Source organism: Rutilus rutilus (genome assembly GCF_951802725.1).
Source record: "Rutilus rutilus genome assembly, chromosome: 16".
Classification (NCBI taxonomy): domain Eukaryota; kingdom Metazoa; phylum Chordata; class Actinopteri; order Cypriniformes; family Leuciscidae; genus Rutilus; species Rutilus rutilus.
This window is the reverse complement of record NC_140224.1, coordinates 27,914,082-27,934,097: the sequence shown is the minus strand read 5'-3', so window position 1 is coordinate 27,934,097 and position 20,016 is coordinate 27,914,082. Positions and strand designations below refer to the sequence as shown.

The 20,016-nt window shown below is 35.6% G+C and overlaps 1 protein-coding gene across 5 annotated transcripts in view; it reads right to left on the bottom strand.

Annotated features, from left to right (window-relative positions):
• Positions 1 to 1,824: 1,824 nt before the first annotated feature.
• Positions 1,825 to 20,016, bottom strand: part of stxbp4 (syntaxin binding protein 4) — a 37,501-nt gene continuing 19,309 nt past the window's right edge. For 3 of the 5 annotated variants that reach the window (XM_084433865.1, XM_084433867.1, XM_084433868.1), the window contains 5 exons: positions 19,538 to 19,654; positions 18,153 to 18,202; positions 14,456 to 14,610; positions 5,450 to 5,507; positions 1,860 to 2,995 (listed from right to left, as the gene is read on the bottom strand). In XM_084433865.1, the coding sequence (XP_084289991.1) occupies positions 2,893 to 2,995; positions 5,450 to 5,507; positions 14,456 to 14,610; positions 18,153 to 18,202; positions 19,538 to 19,654 (483 nt within the window). In that variant the 3' untranslated portion in view covers positions 1,860 to 2,892. Of the gene's footprint in view, positions 2,996 to 5,449; positions 5,508 to 9,714; positions 10,644 to 14,455; positions 14,611 to 18,152; positions 18,203 to 19,537; positions 19,655 to 20,016 lie in introns of those variants that run through there. The other 2 variants (XM_084433866.1, XM_084433869.1) reach the window with 2 other exon arrangements.

The following is a 20,016-nucleotide window of genomic DNA, read 5'->3' as shown; positions in this document are numbered from 1 at the left end:
TGAAACTGCCATTGAAAGTGAAGTCCCCATCACATGCACACAGGCTGCCTACAAGCGTTGGAAAAATCGAAAGCTTACAGCCCAATAAAGGGGCGTAGTTAGTTTAGCCTGAACAGATCTATAGTATAGTAGTAAGTAGTTGTATACTTATCTCAATTAGTTTTAAATAAAAAGAGTGATGTTGTTACAACCTACCCCACTATTTTGTGAATTTATTGTGGTTATCAGATTACTTATCAAAACTACTAGCATCATTTCCCTTGAGAGATTTGGAGAGGATGATTGCATATGAAGTTATTTTGAAAAGGTAGGTAGTGAGTCAGTCAGCATTTGGAGGCCAAAAATCAATATCTAAGGGAGGGAGGCTTATATAGTCAAAAAGTTGGCTATTATTATACATTTAGCATATAATTCCATAATAGGCTACATGATAATCCTCATTATTAGAATGATACATCAACTGAACAGACCAGTGTGACATTCTGTTTCCAAGCACGTTCACATAAACTAAGCCTAAACGCCCTGTTAACACTTTTAAAATGGGAAAAATGAAAAGCTCCCACTTGTGAATTAAACTTATGAAGCGGTGGAAAAGTCAGTGATAAGTCACTGTTCCCGTAATCTGTGCTGCTAATACACTTTTTCAGGAGACACCTCCTCCCGTCTTCCAATAAATGACTTGCATATTAGCTTTTCAAAGCCTACATTCATGTGTAGCTTAGTGACAAACTTTACAATTCAGATCTGACCCATATACATTGTTGCACCCAATGAAGGTAAAGTCACAAGATGTATACAAATGGACAGTAAATACAAGTCATTTTCTAAATACAGCAAACTGAGTGTAAAAGGGAAATGGGTTTTTCTATCAGGGTCCTATAGAACTTGTCTTCTTTTTGTTACCTTGGTAACTGGTTGCTAAAGCAATCAGACGTGACGTTGCTTTACAGAAAAGTAGGCCATGACTGGCCGCTCCTCCTCTAAATTGGAACAACTAAACCACATGTTGTAACATGTGTCTGACAAATTGGAAACAGATTGCAACTACTTAGGAAGCAAGCAGACCTATAGAGAAACCTTTAATACTCTGGAATGATTAATTCATTATCATTACTGTCATCTTTGAAATCTTTTAAGGGGGACACACCACACCAAAACTCGCTAATGTCTAGGCTTTTACTTCCTGAAATATGTTATTGTTTTTTTAGCAATCTGACATCATCAAATAACGAAATCTTAAGCACAAAGATAAGAGTTTCACTTGTGAAAGAAAGTCATATATGCATGGTCTGCATAAAATGTGTGTGTGTGCATATATATTTATTATTAAATGTATATATTAATATGTGTGTATATATATATATATATATATATATATATATATATATACATATATAAATATACACACACACACATATATAACTTTTATTTTAGAATCGATTAATCGTGATTAATCAATTTGACAGCACTAGAATGAGTGCAACCATGCATTATAATTGAAAGATATTTGCAGCAAGGTCTATCAACGGACTTTGCTGAAAGACTTTTTGCTCATTGCTCAACAAATTTAAACAGTATATTATTATTAGTTCAGTGTTCAGTATTTAGGCTACTGTAATTGTTAATAATTCATAATTTAAGGGTTTTTTTTTATATGAGATGCAAGAGCATTTACGTGATTTAACATTTCCTGAAAGCATCTATACTGTATAAAAGTACCTGCCGTGGCATGGAGGGAAGAAAAGAGAAAAAAAAAATCAATATTTCTTGCCTAGGGTGTAAAGTGCTTGTGAAGTGTACACTCAAACTGAAATAGACAGATCCAGCAAATATTCTTTTAAAAGGCAAAAAATGTGGATGGGTTTTTATCAGTCGATCTTTAATACAACCACAAAAGTTATTCACATTAAAGGAAAAACATAACTCTTCATGATCTACCATAAAGAGATCTCTGAGACTAAATTAATGCTGTTAGGCAGAGTGAATTCACAACAAAGCAAATGTGCCATGTTGTGTCATTTTCCAAGAAATTGTACACATAAGGCTTAGGGTACGTTAAACTCACATTTCTAATAGAAGCGCAGAACTAATTGCACATGCAAGAGAAGACACTTTCACAGTTATATGTATAATGGCTAGAAAGTCCACTAAGGATAACAGCAGAATTAAAAATGCATCTTTATGTGAAGAACAATAATAGTGAACCCGTGCAAATGATTCCTGAAGAACTGTCGCAGAGCTGGTTCAAGGAACTTTGAACAAGAAAACAAATTCCTGTTTCAACAAATCTACTGTACGAACAAATGCTTTCACAAATAGTGGATCAAAGTAGCAGAAAATGAATGAACATCACAGAAACAGTCCATCCTGATTAACTCACAGTGTTCTTCCAAAGTTCCTGCTTCACCGAGGAGGCCGCGTCCTTTGACTTCAAACAGGTGCAATTATGTTTGACTTTTTCGAAAAACAGATTGGGTTTGTCCATTGTTTTTGTCAAGGTGCAGAATAGAAAGAGGTCAGTGAATAACATGAGGGGAAATTCCTAAAATGTCAGAAAAACAGTGGACGGACAGAAAAACAAGGAAAACTCAAACTCAAATGTGAATTCTCAAACCATCAAAGAGCTTTGGAGTATTTGCTGCATATTTCAAAATCAGTTAGAAATTCATACGGAGCCCTGCACATGACATGCGGACATGTGTACACATCATGGAACCAATTCTTAATTCATGGCCACGATATGCATATTTTTTTGTCTGCATGTCATGAGTGGGGCCCCGTAGATTTTTTTCTGATTGTCATTTTTTATAATGCACATATCACTTGGTTTTATGCTCTGGGTTGTTTTTTTGTTTTTCAGCAGAAAGAAGCAGAATTGTCTTTGGAATCAGTCTAGGCTTCTGGAGAGTTCAGGGTTTGGTCATTCGTTCTTGGTTCTGTCAGACCCAAAGATCTCATTACAGGGTGCGTCCATGATGTTGTCTGAGTTTCGTGACTGGAGGAAAAAATAAACATCCGATTAATAGCCTACATGACATCTTGATTAAAAGAGAGACATTGCTATTCAAATGTTTGGGGTTGTTAAGATTTTTTTATGTTATTGAAAGAAGTCTCTTATATGCTCACCAAGGCTGCATTTATTTCATCAAAAATTGAGTTAAAACAGTAAAATTGTGAAATGCTTTTTCAATTTAAAATCGTAATAATCTATTTCAAAATATTTCAATGTGTAATTTAGTCTTCAGTTGGCAAAGCTGAATTTTCAGCAGGATATACTCAAGTCTTTAGTGTCACACGGTCCTTCAGAAATCAATATAAGATGCTGATTTGTGCTTAACTCAGTAGGCCTACTCATTAAAGCCCTTGCACACTGAGTCCGAAATTATCGCATGCGTTTTTTCGCTTTCGTGATTTAGTGGCTCTGAATTGTCAAAACACCATTCAAAATGCTTGCTACGGATGCGAAAAACGCAGAAAATCTAACCTGATTCGATTTTTTTTTGACGGACGAAAGTTTCGGAGGCAGTGTACAAGCGTGATTGACATAACGTGAGGTCGTTTTTATTTTTTAACGTGCGAAAATTTCTCAGTGTGCCTTAACAGCAAGGCTGGATTAGTACCCCCAGGGGCCCCTGGGCACTGAAGCTCATGGGCCCCCCTCCCCTACCTGACAACCACACCCTCCAAAGGATCACACACACACAGGTGGCCCACCAGGTGTGGGATTTAACATGCCAATCACTATTGATCAAAAGCTGAATGACTAGTTCACAAGACAATGATACAAAATACATTTTTCTGAAAAGTAGGGCTGCACGATTTGGGGAAAATGTCATATTGTGATTATTGAGGTCAATATTGCGGTATGCGATTGCGATATAGTAAACAAATGGTTTCATGAGTTAACTTGCTTATTTCTCAAGTAAAATGCACACGCAGATTAGTGACAGTGCTGAAATTTGTAGCCTATTTCTCAACTCAAACTAGAAACAACAACTAAATGGACTGTTTTCAAATTAAAATAATATATTTTTTAAATTAAATATTGTTATTTGTCTCAATAATACAAGAGTTAAAAATAAATGTCATATTTACCTGTGCAGCAGTGAGTCATTTTCTCTGTTCTTTTTGTTCTTTGATTAACTTTACTGACAGAAAGCTTTATTGGCTGCTGTCTCTTTAAGACCAGCTGACGGAGACGCGGATCTCACACGCGCCTCATTCTCTCACAACTCTTCACGTTCATTATAAGACAGCTCTTATGTTATGAAGATACTTGACAAAACGGACATTTTTGCATAATTGTGTGTGTTATTTTAAGTTCAAGCACGAAAGATAACTGTATTCTGGCGTGCTGTCTGTGCGCACGATACTGGCGTGCGCGCGCGTCTTTCTGTGTCTGTATGTGTGTCACAGTCACACTTTTGTCTTGTCGCACATGAATTGTTTAAAAGCATTTGCATGAATAAGAGATCATATAATGTAATATATACTTTTTAAAATTCTGATTGGATAATTGTCAAGGTCGAGGCCAAGCCTTGTGTATACTATTTTTATGTAGCAACGTACATGGTGCAAAAAAAAAAAACTCCGATCGCGGAGGGCCCCTATCTGTGCAAGGGCCCCTGGGCACGTGCCCAGATTGCCCGTATGGTAGATCCGGCCCTGCTTAACAGAGTAGGCAAAAAGTACCCGAATGACCTACTACTTCCTGACCTACTAAAGAGTAAGGAAACATTTCTTATTATGTTGAAATTAGTCATACTGGTTCATTTTTTTGTGTATTTTTTAAAGGATTCTTTGATGAATAGAAAGTTCAAAAGAACAGCATTCATTTGAAATATAATTTACAATGTAAAAGTCTTTACTGTCACTTTCAATCAATTTAATGCATCCTCGCTGAATAAAAGTACGAATTTCTTACTGACCCCAAACTTTTGAATGGTTCATTCAGTACACCTACAAACATGCATAGGGCATTTGGTGCATGGAGGTGAATGCTTTTGTGCTGTGTGGGTGTCATGGAGAATGCAGGACTCATGGGTGTGGTGTTGCGTGCGACTCTCAAAAGAGTGATGGATGTCTGCAATATTGAACTAGTCTGTTTTGAAAGGTATGCAAATGAAAGTACTCATGGGAAGGGGAGATGTGTTTCTTGTCTCTAGAGATGAGGTTGCATACATTTTGTCAATAACAATACATAGAGTCTGCTGCTTTCAAAGCACAACAGCAATATCTGCAATTTTGTTCAGAATAGTTGGTTGTAGTGTGGTTCTTTTTAATGTGTAGGCTATATTGAGAATGTTTACTGTAGGTCAAACTGTTTATCTCTTATGAAGTACCCTTCAAAACATGAGTACTGTTACTTTTGGGAAAGAAAACAAAGGAGATGAAGTTCAGAATGTATGCAAGTGTGTGATTGTATAACTGAAGTGGACTCATGACTTACTTTATGTAGTACTTCACTCCATCTGCAGTGTACGCCTCATCCCAGCCATACGGTAAAACTGTGAACGAAAAAAAAAAAAAGTGTCAGAGAAATCAGATTAATTTACTCTATGTGAGGACAATAAACAAGATACTGGAGAAGTCTGAAGCCAAAATAAAAAAAAATGGCATTGCAACATTTCTCGCTGATCCTCTTGATCTTGAAAGGCCAGTGACCGTGAGAATTTCCTGGCAACTATGGGGTCGGATATGAATATGCTATATGTCCCAGCGTACAGTTTCTGCATATTCCGAAAAGCTATTTTCATTAAAGTATAAGAATCAAATGGGAACAAATAAAATTTGCTTCCAATGCATTTGGATTTTGGTTTCCCCAAATGCACTTTTTATCTTTGATGCACAGCTTTGGAAATGAAAACACTTCTGATAGAGGATGGATGTGAGCTAGGCTTTAATTAATGGACCTCCGTCAAAAAAAATTAAGCAGACTCTATTGAAGGCTGAATATGAGACAGGTCAGAATCTCATTAGTACATGCCACAAAAAAAAAAAAAAAAAAAAAAAGTTAGCAAATCCCTGGCAGAATTTGATCTTGACACTCCCTTTGTACATGCAGGAAGTGCCATTGACAGCAAGTCTGCTGACATACACAATACCTTGACATGACTTTATTATGGCTTTCTCATCGGACGGAAACATGATCTTATTATGAAAAAAAATTATGATGAAAAGAACACACACAGTATCCCACTGTCTAGATTTCACACACAATCTACATTTTGACAGGAAAGGCCAAAGAATAATTTATGCGGTCTCAAATTTCTACAAACAAATATCCCTGGCTACATATTCTGTAGTGCCCATGGGAATTTGCAGTAAATTTTGAGTTGTCTAATGTTTCCACTAACAAATGAATGGAAATGTATAAGAAATTTTTGCTTACAACCAGTTTTTCATGTCACTGGCCATTTCTTGAATATTGGGGGTGGGACCAATTTTATTTTATTTATGGGGAGGGGCGTATGTCTTTTTACATAGTCATTTAAAAGGAATTAAATAATTAAAGTCCCTCTGTAGTCAATAATTTTATCCCTTAAAACTAATCCTTGATCACCAAAATTACATATTTTTTAAAAAATTCACTGAAAAAAAATGTCTTCATGTCTTAAAATAGCTTGAATGTAACTTTACACCCTTGCCTCATTTAGTATACTTGGTTCTATGAATATGCTAATTAGCCCCGCCTCCATCACTCACACCAGCTCAGAGATCCACTCGTTGACGATCACACGTTGACATGATTGATTACAAGGTAGTTTGTGATGTGAGAAACACCAGCGCTGTCTTTGGTTCACTGCAGTTTTAAGGAGAAAATACTCAGCAATGGTGTTGACTTATGAATTTGCACATGGTTTGTCTTAAAGCATATTAAAAACACTACATAGACATATAAACAACATTAGAAACTTGATTTTCACCACAGGGGGACATAAAGGATTTAAATGGATTTAAGGCAATAACAAAAAAGAAAAAGAAAAAAAGAGTAAAAGAACAAGAATAAGAATTTCTATAAAATAATCAATTTGAACTATATGAGAATAATATTTTTATTTTAAAATATGCACTATTCACTCTTATCGGTATGACTGTCGAAACACGAAACAGAAAAATGTTTGTCACACCACATTGAGTTATGAATGAATCACACTGTGAAATGATTCAGCCAAAACAAAAGTAGTTTGCATCACTGGTCATCGCTGTTGGTCATTTAACATTTAGGTCACACTTTAGTTTAGGTTCCAGTTCTCAAGATGAACTAACTATTAACTATGACTTTTGCCTCAATAAACTCCTACAGTAATTACTGCTTATCAAAAGTTAGTAAGGTAGTTGTTAAGTTTAAGTATTGGGAAGGATTAAAGGATGTAGAATATGGCCAAGCAGAATAAGGCATTAATATGTGCTTTATAAACAGCCAATATCCTAGTAATATGCATGCTAATAAGCAACTAGTTAATAGTGAAAATTGGACCCTAAACTAAAGTGTTACCATAGTAAACAAACAGAGACAATCTGTCCATTTCTAATTATTGGGGGATTCTTAATGTCTATGACGTTCCGGCCTTGTTTTCTATTCCATTTGTATGTTTTGCTACCATTTCCATTAAGTTACGAAAACTTTATTTCGGAATGTTTTTTAAACATTCAGTTTTTGAATGTAATAAGAACGTTTTTTTCTTGGCTTATGTTAACTTTTCAAGAACATTCCATTCTACCATTCTAAAAAAACTGTTTTATATCAAAACGTTATTTCAAACACAAAGCAAACATTTTTCATCATTTATAATTTTATACGTATGTTTACATTTTTCCAGAGTATACAAGTCTCTAAGTGCATTAAATATTTGAATTGCAAAAATAACAGATAAGACTTTACTTAAAGATTAACATCTTACTGTATAGTGGTAAACTAAACTGTGTAAGAGTCTCTGTGAAGTACACAGTCCAAAACATCTTATCGTAACGAGTAAAGCTTGCATTTTCTAAACATATATATTAAAAAAAACACAACCCCACCAAGTTAAACAAGGGGAAAAATAACGCAAACTCATACATACACCTAGACAGAACACAAGTAAAATCTAGCAAAACCACACAATAGAAAAAGAAAACACCAAATTGTGTTCCTGTATGAAGTTTCATATGGAGTTTCAAACTAAATGCTTTGTGATGCTTCAGGCTGAAGAGAGACCATGAGTGTAACGGCTGTCTGGATGTTGTCTGGACTCTGGATGTTTGGTTTAAAAATGATGTGGAATGAGGATTAGAATGACAATGAGAGAATTTATAGTTCAGAATCAGATGAAATGCTGTTACAGAAGGGGAAGTTTGAAGTCCTGATTGCTTAATGTAATGCATTATACACTGTAAAAAGTGAACAGTTGGATCAACTTAAAAAAATGTTTTACTTCAATTGGTTTATCGTGAAAAACGTGATCATTTAAGTTGAGAAAACTTAATTTCTTTAGGTGTTACCAATTGAAGTAATTTTTTTAAGTTGATCCAACTGTTCACTTTTTACAGTGTAGGTTCAGTGAAGTCAGTGTATTATAACTGCTTGCTTGTATATTTCATATAGGCCTACTACTTGCATTCATTGTTTGTTCCTTATGCATGTGTCTTGTGACTTCATGTTCTCTTCTCTTCAATTCTCTTTAATGGTCAAACAAGTAGTAATGTTTAAAAAGCGTTAGATGAACGTCCAACTAAAACATTGCAGAAATTACGTCGCACGTACGTGGTATAAATCACGTTTTTGTGCTAACGTTTTGAGAATGTTTTTAAAGACCAGATAACTTTGAACAAACGTTCTATTAATTCTGAAGAAAGTTTGTTCATAACTTTGAGAGAACCTTGCCAGCCAAAGTTCTGAGAACGCTTCCTCTTAGCTGGGAATATGCTAAATGCAACTATATGGCATGAAGATATTAAGATATTATAAACATTATAAAATTATGATTTTCTGTAAAGCTTTGAAACGTGTATTGTAAAAAAAAAAAAAGTGCAAAAAATTTGACTTTGACAAATATAACACTAAGGATGTTTCATTAAAATTGTTCTCACAAAGTTTTATACAGACATTCTGAAAACATTCAGCAAATATTAATAACATCACAAAGACTTTCTGAGAATGTTGTTCTAAGAACGTTTTCTCTCAACGTTATGAAAATGTTCATCAAGTAAAAATATTTGTTCCTAGAACCTTGTTCTACACCTTTATAAAAAATTTGCTGCCTTAAAGTACAATCAACTTGGATGTTTAAGTCATTTCAACTTAATTTACATTAAACTGACTTAAAAAATTAGTTGAATCTTGTATAACTAAAAAAAGTTGCTCAACTTATTTTGATGAGTTAAAGCTATTTAAAAACATTTGTTGTTGATATTTATTGATCATATAATTTTTGAACGCTTTCCCTCAACATTACGAGAATGTATAGAATTTTATAAAAACGTTTGGTTCTAACATAACCTTTACAAACCATAAGTGAAACTGGGCTTTCATAATGAAACGTACCTAAACGTTGGTTTACCTTCCCTAATTGCTGGCTGTTGTCTTTATCAGCCTTGAGAACAAAAGTCATTTCCCAGAATTCAAACAGAATGATGTTTTCTAAAACTTGCATTCATCTGTATTTCTAGTGGTCGTCAACTCAATTGAGTCTTTAAATTCTACAGCTTAGTGAGATTTCGTTTTTTTGTTTTGAGTGTTCTGACGCATCCACAGTGATCAAAAACCCTTAGGACACAGTATAGAGTATAGCTCATCACATGCCTTTTTAATTCAATCAACTCTTTGTTATCTAAAGGCCTTGCTCTAGCAACCAAGAGTGAATGATTTCACTAGATCAACACTATGATACTGAAAAGGCAATTTCATCTGCCTCAAATTACGCCTCAGTAAATCAGATATGATTGGGATGAGCAGCAGAAGCTTTCCCAAAATTGATTCTCTCTTAAAGGGACAGTACGAAAATTCTGTCATCATTTACTCATCCTCGTGCCATTCCAAACCTGTACGACTTTTTTTCTTCTTCTGTGGAAAACAAAATAATATATGTCGAAAAATGGCTGAACGTTCTGCAAAATGCCTTCTTTTGTGTTCTGCAGAAGAAATAGAATAAAACAGGTTTGAAACAAATGAGTGAATGATGACACTTTCCATTTTAGGGTGAACTATCCCTTTAAATGATGAAATAAGGTGTGTCAATCAATCATAAATCCTTATTCCAAAGCATGTCTCCCCCTCCCCCTTATTGATGAGACACAGAGTGGTACGTAGCCTGTCACAAGGCTGAAAGAATATCCATCACGTGGAAACCACTGCTTGTCTCTGTGCTGGGCTGAGGTTGCTCTCTTTGCTTTCAATCAGTGTGATGAGGGTGACCCTCCATGTGCAACTCAAAGCCTGCCTCGTCCTCGCCCCGTACGGCAGCATTCAAACAAAACGTGAGCATCACTCGCTGAGAGGTCACATGCTGCCAGGTGTGTGGAACACGTTTTCAGTCCCCTAAGCAATCACTTTAGATCTTTCTTCCCTCCCTCAGCTGATCCTTTGAACCCAGGAGTCTTCTATCTTCCCTTAATCCATCCATCTGTCCATCTCTCTCCGTTTTTTGTGCATCATTTGGTACCTTGGAAATTTAAGTTACCAAGAAATAGTAGAAACAAACAGTTGTTAAATCGTCCCATTTGTCAAATCATATTTTATAGACAGACTTTAAAATCAAAATGGACAATTCTTATTATTTAATGAAATACTGCAGTATTTGTTATAAATGATTTATCCGTGAACATCATTATATTATTTTATAATTCATGTGCACACAGATTTTTAATCAAAATAACTTAACTCTTGTAGCTACATCTTATTACTCCTCTAATGATGCGAGGGTGTAGTCCAGTCATTTTATGTAAAAAGGTTGAACAAATTGCAACAGAAGCAAACTCAACTGATTTTGTATCCTCAATATGTCCTGAGTAAGGGAAAAAAAAGCCCTGAAGAATCCCATTAGAGGAAAGTTTCGAAAAAGACCCAAATATAGCCTATTCATACGCCTGTTCATTCTTTTTCTTACGTGAATAGGGTAAACATTTTAACCTTTAGATATCACCATGAACATTACTGAGTTGATTACTTACATCAAGACAAACAAAAAATGTATTACAAGTTTTTTTTTATTATTTGTTAACATGGATAAACGGTGCATAATCTAATTACGTATGTGCTAATTTGCATAAATACCACAACAGATCTAAACATTGGGTATAGCCAGGTGAAAATGTCTTGTTGAATCTTGTTGACACATAACCGTAAAATACTTAATGTTAAGGCCTGAATGGAACCCATTACGGCTACCCATGAGCATTAATACATGAGGCAGGAAGAAGTACTTTAGAAACCAGCCTTTATTCATTATTATTGCAGAGATGGGGTTTGGGGCTGGGTCCGTGGGATTGTTTCTGGGGGACGAGTCTGAGGGAAGAACAGGAGACAATGGTAAGGGGAATGCAGAAGACAAAAGGTAGGTAAAATAAAAAGTGAATCCCCAGAAACAGTCCCACGGACCCAGCCCCAAACCCCATCTCTGCAATAATAATGAATAAAGGCTGTTTTAAAGTACTTCTTCCTGCCTCTATGTATTAATGCTCATGGGTAGCCTAAATGGGTTCCATTCAGGCCTTAACATTAAGTATTTTACTGGTATGTGTCAACAAGATTCAACAAGACATTTTCACCTGGCTATACCCAATGTTTAGATCTGTTGTGGTATTTATGCAAATTAGCACATACGTAATTAGATTATGCACCGTTTGTCCATGTTAACAAACAATTAAAAAAAACTTGTAATACATTTTTTGTTTGTCTTGATGTAAGTAATCAACTCAGTAATGTTCATGGTGATATCTAAAGGTTAAATGTTTACCCTATTCACCTAAGAAAAAGAATGAACAGGCGTATGAATAGGCTATATTTGGGTCTTTTTCGAAACTTTCCCCTAATGGGATTCTTCGGGGCTTTTTTTTCCTTACTCAGGACATATTGAGGATACAAAATCAGTTGAGTTTGCTTCTGTTGCAATTTGTTCAAGGTTGACCCCCATTTTGGCTTAAAATGACTGGACTAGTGGGACAATCTGTCTCTTACATGAGATCACAGCAATAGCAAACCACAATGATCCAATTAATAAACCTGATGCACAAATCCAGTCTGACATTTTTAACTGTTCGAGATGCAGTTTCACTCAGATATACGTCAAAACCAAAACAAATAGTGTTCCAACCAATCACCCTCCCCCGGTCGGTGATTGGTTGGAACACTATTTGTTTTGGTTTTGAGTGGTTGGTGAAACCAATTGTTTTTGTGTGCAGATCTCAGAGCCTAGGCTGCCTACAGAGACGCGTTTTTTGACGGCATGCTAATGGGGCAGGCAGCTAGCGGATCGTTAGGAAAGATTAGATGAATGTGATCTTTTTTTGGGGGGCCTGAAATACAACCTTTAAGGAGGATGTGTCCTGCACTAAGGGAGCATAGTCAACTGAAAACAGAAAACTTATGCGTTTTGGCCGTTCCTTTTTGACGACAACTGCGTTTTAGGGGCCTGAAAACGCAAGCTTTTGAAAACGGGTTTCAAAGTGCAAGGATTTGAAACCGATGCCTTTACCGTATCCATGTAAAAACAAAAGCGTGAATTCGTGAAAACGGTGACGTCATGCGCATGCGTATTACGTGTTCGCGGGGTGTTTCTTGACAAAGTGACATTGCCAACTACTGGCCGGGCACGCACAATACAGCCTTTTTAGTAATTTTCGCAGATCCGTTTGAATGGGGATCGTTTTGACAACGTTATCGTCTGTTGTCGTGTAAACACCCTAAAATTCAGACTGATGGTTAACCAATGAATTTTTTTTATTTTTTATTTTTTTATGATTACATTTGGAGCTTCCAATCCTGAAGGGACTCTCAGGTGTATAATTTAATCAACTTCACTATTCAAATTCACAAAAATATTCACTGCAGAGCATGTTCATTCAAAAGCGATTTGACAAAAAGAGAAAAACAAGGCCATCATTGAATAACCTCATTGTTTAGACCATGTATTCAGTGAATAAGAGGAGGCCAGAGATGCTGTTTTGTCTGAGTTGCAGCGAGTCCGTGAACTGCCTGTTTCCTTTAACATGCAAGAAAATCACGCCGCTCTGTAAGCAGGAATACAATCAACATGCTTTCTTGAGATACAAAGAACAGGATACTTCGGTTAATATTACTATCTGACTATATTATTATTAAATCTCACTGTATAAGGTCTCTTTTTAATACCTGACATTCTACTTCATGACTCCGTTTTATGAGGCTGAACTGGACGCCCAGTGTTAATTAGGAAAAAACCTTTAGAAAGAAAAGGCAGCTTCTTATTGTTGTAGTTGTTTTCAGGAACTGCGCTTTGGATGGACTGCTATCAGTGATGTTTTGACAAGCTGGATCAATTTAACTAGGCCAACAAGATCGTATTCTTTCTTTTAGTAAACACTGTCAGTCAAATCAAGATGACATGAACAATCATTGTTGTGTATAAAAAAGCATTCAACTTAAAAAAAAATTTAAAATGCATTTTAGTTTACATGTTTGTTACCCCACCAATGACACATTTCTAAAAGTGTATATCTTTGTGTAGCTTTGAAATTATATACAATTGCGACAAAAAACAAAGACGATTGCTTTCCAGCAGCTTCGTATCCAGGCAACGTTTTAAGCAGTGAGGTGAACCAGATCTACAAGGTTTGTATTAGCAGCAAATACACCTTGTATTGTTTTCTCATGGGATTGACCTATTTTTTCACGATATACATCTAAATGGCTGAGATTTGACGATTAAGATGGTTATATATCAACAAACAAGCAGATAATGTACTTAAATGTAGATCACTAGGCTGTCTGCTGTAAAAGGAGAAAGATGTTCCATAACAAATGTTTAATAGGTTCAACAAATGTGAACAATAAGCAGTATCTTGGTTATAATGACATCAATGGTTTAATAAACTCATAATGAGATGGAATTATGGAAAGACTGCCAATGTTTTGACCTCTACAGGTCATTAGATGCATTTGCGCAAGGTCAAACATTGCTTGAAGGAAAGCTACATAATTTCCTCAGAATTACAAAGCTGAATGGGATCAGGGGTTCATGCAATGGGTAAATAAGCAGACTGAGTGTGGCTCTTAGGGTAAACCAAAGTCAAAAAGTCATTTTAAAAATGAGATCATAACCTAAAGCTGTTGCCAGAGTCTGTTTCTTGTTGCAATAGAGTTTTGTTAACAGATAATATTATGCATCCACCTTTTAATAAGGAATGATAACATCTCATCCAGCACAGCTCAAATTGCTGGTGCCGTAAGATGATTTTTTTACATGACAGGTAGATGGTGTTAAAGCAGAAAACATACCTGCATACTTACAGTCCAGCTCTAGAAGGCTTCTGACAGCATGAGTTAGTTCTTTAGCTTCCACAGCAAGAGCAGATGCAGTCCAGGGTGGTTTCTTCCCACCTCGAGATGCCAAGGTCTGAGACTGTGTGGCCAACTTCGGATCGCTGGGAGAACTGAAAGACAAAGACCACAATGCTTTATTAAAGATGTTTATGCACAAAGCCAACAATAACCTTAACCTAACTTCCGTTAAACCTTTTGGTAGATAACACTTTATTTTGATGGTCCCCTTTAGACATGCTGTTGACTATAAGTAACATTGCACCTACATGTCAACTAACTCTCATTAGAGTATTAATAGACTGTGCTTAATATCTGCAAGCACTTTATTTTCATGGTCCTCCAACAGACATTCTCCTTACTATAAGTAACTTTGCAAGTACATGTCAACTTAATCTACTCACCCTCAGTTTACTAATACTCATCTAATACTCTAATGAGAGTTAGTTGACATGTAAGTGCAATGTTACTTATAGTCAACAGAATGTCTAAAGGGGACCATCGAAATAAAGTGTAGCTTAATTTTTAATACAAATATAAATGCTTTTTTATTTTATTTTATGGTGTACTGTTCTCATGAAAAACAACTCTCTCAGGTTGAAAACTGTGTCAGTCTTGTTTGATTTTCAGCTGACTTGTTATAAAAGCAGTAGAAAAGTTCACTCCCTTCGACCTGAAATGAACACAGCATGCTGGGCAGACTGGCATAAAAGAAGAGCTCAGCATGACTCTAATAAAGGGTGGATTTTTGGGGAAGGGGATTGAGACCCACTGACATGGATGGACCAGTGTTATGAAAACATATTATGAAACTACCACACTTTCAGGTCAAAACTGCAATGAATTGGACTAGACTGGTTGAATTATTGCATGTGTTTGAAACATATTTAAGATTTGCTGCACAGTCTGATTTGAAACTTAATGAATTACTTGGAAAACATAGAAACTGATTGGAATATATTACAAGAATATTAATGATTAATTCATGTAGAATGCCATTTTCAGAGCAATATGCTATATTTTGTTAGAAATATTGTAATGTATCGGCTGTTTGTTAATGTAGCCCAATAATCCTGATTTTCTATGATAGAATTATTTTATTTTATTTTATTTTATTTTATTTTATTTTATTTTATTTTATTTTATTTTATTTTATTTTATTTTATTTTATTTTATTTTATTTTATTTTATTTTATTTTATTTTATTTACCGTTCAAATTTTTGGGGTCATAAAGATTTTTTTTTATGTTTTTGAAAGAAGTTTACTATGCTCACCAAGGCTGCATTTATAAAACCAAAATTAAAGTAATAACCATATTATTGTGAAACCGTTTTCTATTTTAATGTATTTAAAAAAGTTATGTATTCCTGTGATGGCAAAGCTGAATTTTCAGCAGCCATTACTGTCTTCAGTGTCTCATGATCCTTTCTTCAATAAGAAACATTTCCTATTATTATTCTAAATGTTGAAAATGTTTTGTTCTGCTTTATATTTTTTGTAGGAACCATGCTATATATTTTTTCATGCTGTATACATGTAGTTTTTATGATAAAGTTAAAGGGATGATTCGGAGTAATTTCAACCTAGGGTCCTTTGCACCATGACCTCGAGCCACGTGTCAAGTGTCAGTGCTTGTTTGGACTTTAAGTTTGTGTTTTGATTGGTTCCTGTTTTCCTTTGTTCTTTTCCCGCCACTCCTTCGTTTCTGTGGTTACTGTCATTTACTTCAGCTGTATCACCTGTATTCCGTTAATCAGTGTCATCTGTGTTTGTTTGTTCAGTCAGTCTTTGTCCGATCTCCGTTATATTTAGTGTGTGTTGCTACCTGTTCTGCTGTCCTGTATTTAATTACATTAAACCTTCGTTCTTGGAAATATATCCTCGTCTCCGTCTGCCTTCCTGCAACCACCCGTGACATCTCCCTTCTGGGCATTATTAGTGGGCTAATTTACGAGATACAACCTTGGATCCATTAGCGCCTGCACTAAGCCATTCGGCTGATGTCTCTAAATAAGCTCTAACTTTAATAATGGTAAAAAAAAGCTTGGCTCGAGGGTGTTTGGCTCGAGGTCATGGTGCAAAGGACCCTTGTTTGAAATTACTCCGAACAATCCCCCTCCTCCTCCTGTCAGGGCCTGCTGTTAGTGTGTGTATGTTCTTGTATATGGTTTATGAGGACACAAATGTGTATAATGACATGGGTATTACAACGTAAACATGGTTTATGACGACATCTGTGTCCTCATACTAAAACATACTAAATGGTGTTTTTTGAAATTCAAAAAATGCCAAAAGTTTTCTGTGATTGGTAGGTTTAGGGGTAGGGTTAGTGTAGGGGGATAGATTATACAGTTTGTACATTAGAAAAACCATTATGCCAATGGAGAGTGACCGTACACCACATATCCAAGTGTGTGTGTGTGTGTGTGCGTATGTGTGTGTGTGTGTGCATGTGTATGTGTGTGTGTGTGTGTGTGTGTGTGTGTGGGGGGGGGGGTGTTTTGTGTGTGTCTGTGTGTGTGTTGTGGGTGTGTGCGTTGTGGGTGTGTGTATGTGTGTGCATGAGTGTGTGTGTGCGTGCGTGTGAGAGAGAGATTGTGTGTAAGTGTGAAAGAGTGCAAGAGTGAGTTTTGTGTTTCTACTCCTGCCATTCCCACACGAGGTTGCAATTCTTAAATGTGATCTAACAAAGGTAAAGAGAAAATATTAACCATATATGCTGTTTATATTGCTTGTAATTGGGATGAAGTAAACATCTGTTGAGTATTTTAACATAACATTTTTGATTGTTAGGGCAAAAAACTCCAGGCAATAATGTGTTTTTGTGTAATTTTTTTCACAGTGCTGAAAGTCATATGGTGACTGAAACACGGAACATGGCGCTTATCTGATTTTATGGTGAAATTTGTTACTCAGGTGTATTTTGACCAAGAAAAATGCACTGTGGCTTTAATTAACTTTAACTCCGCGCTGAAACGCGTCTAATCTGTTAACATGGGTGCCAAAAAAATGCCTGTGCATCCAGTGTGAAATGGGCCTGAGAAAACACATGCAAATGTATACATATTTGGAATGTAAATATTTATCCCTCATTCGCTTGATGCATATAAGCTCAACTGATAGTCATTTAACATCATGCACCCTCTCTCAAAAAGAAAAACCCTATACACACTCTAGGCTGCAAATTGCTGACAGCCTTCATTTTGATTTATGAGGACATGTGTAATATTTTCTAGCCCTAATAGACGTAGGCACAGCAGCCTCTTCGGTCGGTGGGGATGATCATTAGGGGGAAAAGGGCAGAAAATGCAGGGGGCCATGTTGATTGGACCAAATCAACATCACTGCCACAGGAAGGTGTTGTACTGACCTCTAGTCATTAACTATCCCTGTCTGTCTGTGCCACCAAAGTCTCTCTTATAATAGAAAAGAAGGCAGAAGACTCCACAAGTTACCATTTACACACTCGTGAATACACTGCCTCCTAGAATATCAAAGGCAAACTTTAATGACTGTGTAAAGGTCCCTAAAGGAAAAGTGTCTTTGTTATTAAATCATTCTTTTCTACACACCTGTTGCTAGCGAAGTGTATTGCTGTCATCATTAGGTCTGCCCTTACAAAGACTGACGTGAGTACAAGAATAATGATCTTACCTATAGCCTCTTGGACCGCTTTGGTTTTCAGACAAGAAGCCTTGGACAGCCTGAGGGGTTTTAAAATGCAGGTGATTAGTCCATAGTTGAATGATTTAATGATGCATAAAGATTTAACAGTGCAATTTTTATTTTTAATAATAATAAAAAACTACTTTTATATGATTATTATTATTATTACTATATTATTACTATATATATTATTACTACTAGCACAAAGTTAAATATTTTTCATTATTAATAATAATAATAATGGTTATTTATTGTAATAATTGTCACAATGTGTTTAGTGGACCACAATAGACTTTTAGTTTATTTCACTTCAGTCATGTTTCCCTTTACTAATCCGTTACCATGATAATATTCATTACTATCACACCTGTTTGTATTCGGTTCATTATTAGCCTGTGTATTTAAGTTCCTCTTGAGATCTCATTGATTATCCGGTATTGTTTGTGTGTCGGATTATCCTATTTACTTTGGTGAATAAACTGAACTTTGATTATAATCTATCTTCGTCTTCCTTGGACCTAATACGTTACAATAATAATGATTATTATTGTTATTAAACAGTACTTTACAGGTGACATACAGTAAATACAAGCACATTCACATACTAGTGGTGTCCAGTGTACAGTAAACAGAAGTTACAAGTTAATGGCTTTATGGTGCCATTAACCATAAAGAGTGCAGTGCTACATTCAAACCATAATTACATATTACTGTCTTTAAATGTCATTATGTTTGTTTTATGACAACATCAATTCAGTGCGGTTGACTCAGTGTGCTTATGCATTATGTACTTCTGGAATATATACTATTATATGCTTACACAGTGGACAGATGTAAAGCACAGGTTAATTAAAAAAAGTTCTGTGATATTTTTATTTCTGTGTTCTGTGACAAACGTATGATTTATGCAGTCCAACAGAGTGCTATGGGAATCTGGTACTGCACACTGATGTCATGTTCTTTTTATGTTCTGACATTTTTCCATAAGCGCCTAATAAAAGGGTTACAATGTGAATCATTAGTTCAAAAAAATGTCTGTGTTGTTTGTAAGAGCATGTTGAAAAGATGAAGTAAATGCACTATGCCTGTGTGACTAGATTCGCCCACTTCATAAACTGTATGCCTGTGTTGATGGTGGTCATCAGAAGAGCATTCCAGACACTCATTTTTGGCTAAGCTTTTCTGGTTTAATGAGAAAACTAAATATGGACAAGAGTGAGGCTGCTCTTTGACAAATCAACATATGAAGTGCAAATCCTAATATAATTCATTTAACATCCTGAGCCATTAAACATGAGCAATTTGTATGGTAAAACCTTATGTTAGGAAAAGAGGATGTGAATTCAACTTAATTGAAAATGAATATACATCACCTCCACAAACTGCAGAAGTTTACCCGTAGAGGTTTCAAAATCCTTCTTTACAGTTTCACTCTTTCGTAGCTGGCATTCAAGTACATAAATCCTTTTTTTCAGATCTTGTAGATCATCCTGTGTGAATATTAGAGTTGTCATGTTTAACAGCAAAATGTACTTTTTTCTATACATTAAAATGGCATGGATTCAGAAACTGTCTAATTTAAATTTGCAATTAAAACGGCAGATGTGCCACTGGACGTGGTAAACTGCTTTGTCAATCCAGTGTTTTATACAGTACTTTTATTTTAGCTTAACTCCTGAAGGAGGGTGTGCTAAAATAAGAATAACACAGAGTGCAATAATTATTCCGCAAAGCAATTGCAACAAAAACGTTATCCTACATAATCATTAATGTTATGAATAAAATAAAAGCATAAATGCTGTGATCAAATATAAGTTTATCCTGGCGACATGCAAAGTTGCTAGCCAGATAT